At 34.1% G+C, this 4,340-nt stretch overlaps 1 protein-coding gene across 1 annotated transcript; it reads left to right on the forward strand.

The window, feature by feature from the left end:
- Positions 1-1,602: 1,602 nt before the first annotated feature.
- On the forward strand, positions 1,603-3,096 carry LOC100616766 (olfactory receptor 13-like). Its single transcript, XM_007504507.2, has one exon. It carries the CDS (start codon positions 1,645-1,647, stop codon positions 2,569-2,571), a length of 927 nt encoding a protein of 308 aa, XP_007504569.1. The 5' UTR covers positions 1,603-1,644; the 3' UTR covers positions 2,572-3,096.
- The last annotated feature ends 1,244 nt before the right edge of the window (positions 3,097-4,340 follow it).

A 4,340-nucleotide genomic window follows, 5' to 3' on the forward strand; every position in this document is an offset into this window, starting at 1 on the left:
CCATTTTTCTATAAGCTCTTTAGTTTTATTGCACCATTCTGCATAGCACAATGATTTCTAGGAACTCATTATAGCAGAACTGATGATACTAAGATATCTGAGGATGCAATGATCTGGAAATAAAATCTCAATTATGAATGAAAGCATGAAGGAAAAAATTAAGTAACAAATATGTACCTAGCATTGTGTTAAGTTCTGAGATTGCAAATGCTGAGATAGCCCCTGATTTTAAATGAGCTTGTATTCTAATAGGTGAAGATAGTATAAGGGAATAGCAGCAAGGGAAGAAAAGTTTGATCTAGTAACTCAGAGAGATAATGAGCTGATATAGAGCATTGTCAATTAACAAATCATTTCCACAATCAATGGCACTATTCATATGTTTACTGTAGCCAAATAAAAGAAGTGAAAGGAGAAGAAGAGAAAGGTAAGGAAAATGTCATAGATATATAAATACATATATATATGCATATATATATATATATTCATCATTAAGTGCTTCAAAGATCCTCTTTTCTAGGTTTCCTTTTTTTCATTTTAGCAACCCTATTAATGATTCCTTTGAGCCCCTCAGGATTCTGGCAAAAAAAAAAAAGAAAAGAAAAGAAAAACAAAAGGAGAAACAATGCTTGAATCAAATATACATTATTAAATGAAATAATTCTCCCCTTAACTTTATCTGGAAAGAAGTGTCTCATTCTTCACCATGAGTTCCTCATTTCATTGTCAGGAGGTGGTTATCATTTTCTTAACTAATTTTAAGGAATCCAGGTTAGTCATTATATTGATCAGACTTCTTAAATATTTCTTATGTGTTTGTCCTTGATAATGTCATTGTTATTGTACAAATTTTCCCTGCCTGTTTATACACAATTCTTCTAACTTTTTTTTTTCATTTTTAATTTAATGGTTTATAATCTGATGAATGTGAGGTATTGTAATGTTGTGGAGGAGAGCTGCAGACTTTTTCCCATGTCTCCTCTACAACATTACAGTATAACCTCAAATTTGTTTGATTTTCATTTCTCTAGCTATTAGTAATTTTGTATACCTTTTATTACCTTAGATTTCTTTCTTTGAGAGTTGACTATATTTTTCAATATTTATACATTGGGGAGAGAATCATTCTTAAATATAAATATATGTTAATTACTTTTATGTCTTAGAAAGTAATCTTTTAACAGAGGAATTTGCTGGAAAGATGTTTTTCCCAGTCAACTATTTTCCATTTACTTTTATCAGCATTGATTTTATTTGTGCTAAACCTTTTCAATGTTATATAATGAAGGTTGTCATTTTATCTGTTATGATCTTTTCTATTCCTTGTATTTATCACCTTCCTCTATCCACAGTTGTAGTATTTTCTATGAACTTTTCTTGGTATATGATATCAATTCCTAGACTATATCTAATCTTTGCCAGAGTTTTCTGATTTTTCTAGGAGTTTTTGTTAGCTAATTGGTTTCTCCAGTAGTTGGGGTCTTTGGAAATAAAATACCAATGAAATTTTAGGAATTTTAATAATGTCACAATAAGGTCATTAAAAGTATTCCATACCCTATCCTAAATGCACCAAACAATGCTTAATGCAGACATCTCTCATTTACTGGACTTTCGCAATCTTTTTGTTTCTGTCACAGAAGTATGAATCAGACGTTAGTCAAGGAATTCATTTTGATGGGATTTCCTGTTGGACATGACATACAGATGTTCCTGTTTGGGCTCTTCTCTCTGCTATATGCCTTCACTCTGATGGGGAATGGAGTAATCTTTGGACTTATATGTCTGGATTCCCGACTCCGTACTCCCATGTATTTCTTCCTCTCACATTTGGCCATTGTTGACATTTCCTATGCCTGCAACACTGTGCCCCAGATGCTAGCAAACCTACTAGACCCAATTAAGCCCATCTCCTATGCAGGATGCATAACACAGACTTTTCTCTTTTTGACTTTTGCACACACAGAATGTCTTCTCTTAGTGGTGATGTCTTATGATCGCTATGTGGCAATCTGCCACCCCCTCAGGTACTCTGTCATCATGAGCTGGAGAGTATGTATCACCCTTGCCCTGACTTCTTGGGTCCTTGGATGCCTTTTGGCTTTGGTTCATCTATTTTTATTATTGCCGCTGCCATTCTGTGGTTCTCAAAAAATCAACCACTTTTTTTGTGAAATCATAGCAGTTCTCAGACTTGCCTGTGCTGATACCCACATCAATGAGATTCTGGTCTTGGCAGGGGCTGCTTCTGTATTGGTGGGGCCCCTTTCTTCAATTGTGATCTCCTATATACGAATCATCAGTGCAATCCTGCATATGCAGTCAAAAGAGGGGAGACAAAAGGCATTCTCTACTTGCTCTTCTCATCTCTGTGTAGTAGGACTTTTCTATGGCACCGCCATCATTATGTACATTGGACCCAAGCATGGAAGCCACAAAGGACAAAAGAAATATCTTCTCCTATTCCATAGCCTATTTAATCCCATGCTGAACTCCCTTATATATAGTCTGAGGAACAATGAAGTAAAAGGTGCCTTGAAGAGAGTTTTGGGGAAGACGAGATCATCATGAAAGTCTTGTCAGACTCTAAAATCCTAACAAATTGCTCAAAAAATGTGACTGTTGTCATTATAATAGCAAGTTATATTGGATCTCATACTACTAAACTGTACAGTAAAATGAAATCTGTGTGTTCACACACACACATATATATACATATATATTCATATACCTATATGTGTGTTTGCTTCTCTTAGCCTATGTAAATATTTTATACCAGCTAGCAAGTTTTCAAAGAAAAATTTAAAATAACCCACCCAAATGAAGAGATTCCTTTGAAGAGAGTAGCATTTCCATCTATTGGACTGGTAAGGAAGGAAGTCACATGGAACTCTGTATATTTTAGATGTACCTAGATACAAAAGGACCAGTGTAATAAGAAAATGCTGGCAGCACAGTATAATTTTCTAATGCAGAGTAAATATGTAATTTTTGTAATTGTCCTTTGACCCTTGACTCAGTCATCCAAGCAAAGGCCCTGGAGAATGAGTATTTCTGGAAATATTTAATCAAATCTGGAATATTGATACATTTCTCAAAAATTAGTGATAAATATTACATTTTCAGGAACATAAAAATAGTAGAATGAGTGTGCATGATTATGTGTGTCCATTGTAGGTGAAACTGTGATTTAATAATTCTTTGGCAAGAACAAATTTATATTATAATTTTCCTAATTCCTGCTTCTTTCAATCACACATTATATATTGAATAATCTCCTTGGGGGTATTACTCATATTCATCCTAATTTTGTCAATGTTTGATGTCTGGTCAATGACAAAGTATCATCTCTATAGATGAAGAAAACTGGTGGTCTTTCTCCATGATATATTCAGAGATTTTTGAGTGTGGGTTGTAAATGGACTCTGCCTTTCTTGGCATCAGCTCATTCATTCATATAGGAAATCCAGGATGAGGAAAATACCTCTACCAGTGTGGTTCAATTTCTTTGTTGCAACTTATATTTTTTAAAGAGTTGCCTACATGACTCTTAGATTAGTTGTTCATCCTTCATCAAGGTTCACGTCAGTTTATGTTAGAAGTAGCACTTTAAACAAAGTCATTGTTACTAAGGTTGAATCTCTATAAAATTGCAATGCTTTTGTTTTGCTGATGGTTGATACTTAATAAATCCTTATTAATTTGAATAATTTTGAATTGTACAGTCAGGGCACAAACCATAAGTTCTGTCAGCTGTCATGGATCAAAAAGAAAATGGAAAAAAATATCTTATTAATTAGTTTGGACACAAAAAGCTGCACCATAACTGAATGTCCCAAAGAAATTAAACAAAAGACATTAAATGGCACCCCTGTATTTGTATTCATGTAAATCATCTTTTTTGATACCCTTTAGAAAAAATCTGTTATTAACATTGATTATAAATTATGGTATTAGGACATGAATGCATATTGCTAGAGTAAAATACACATTTTTGTAGAGCTCTCCCATTGTACCCATCTAAATAAATTTTAAAGTGTGTCAAACGGAATTCTAAACAGAATAGCCAATAAAAAATAACAGCAAAACATCTTCCCATCCCAGGGTAGCTTAGCAAGATAGAATAAGGTCTATGGACACTTATCTAGGGGCTTGCAAGATCATAGTAGAATGGAAATAACACTAACTAAAGGCCTTGGAGATGACAGTAGAGGCTAGAGCAGCAGTGGCACTAGGAACATTCAGTGCTGATAGAGAGCAAGAGGATTAAATACCTGGTTAAAAAGAAATTATAAAAGACCTCTGTGCTGGTATTGGGAGCAGGACTAGGTACCATTTGG

Source organism: Monodelphis domestica, chromosome 5, assembly GCF_027887165.1.
Source record: "Monodelphis domestica isolate mMonDom1 chromosome 5, mMonDom1.pri, whole genome shotgun sequence".
Classification (NCBI taxonomy): domain Eukaryota; kingdom Metazoa; phylum Chordata; class Mammalia; order Didelphimorphia; family Didelphidae; genus Monodelphis; species Monodelphis domestica.

Coding starts and splice junctions, on each gene's coding strand:
- LOC100616766 (XM_007504507.2), top strand. CDS start 1,645: ATGAATCAGACGTTAGTCAAGGAATTCATTTTGATGGGATTTCCTGTT.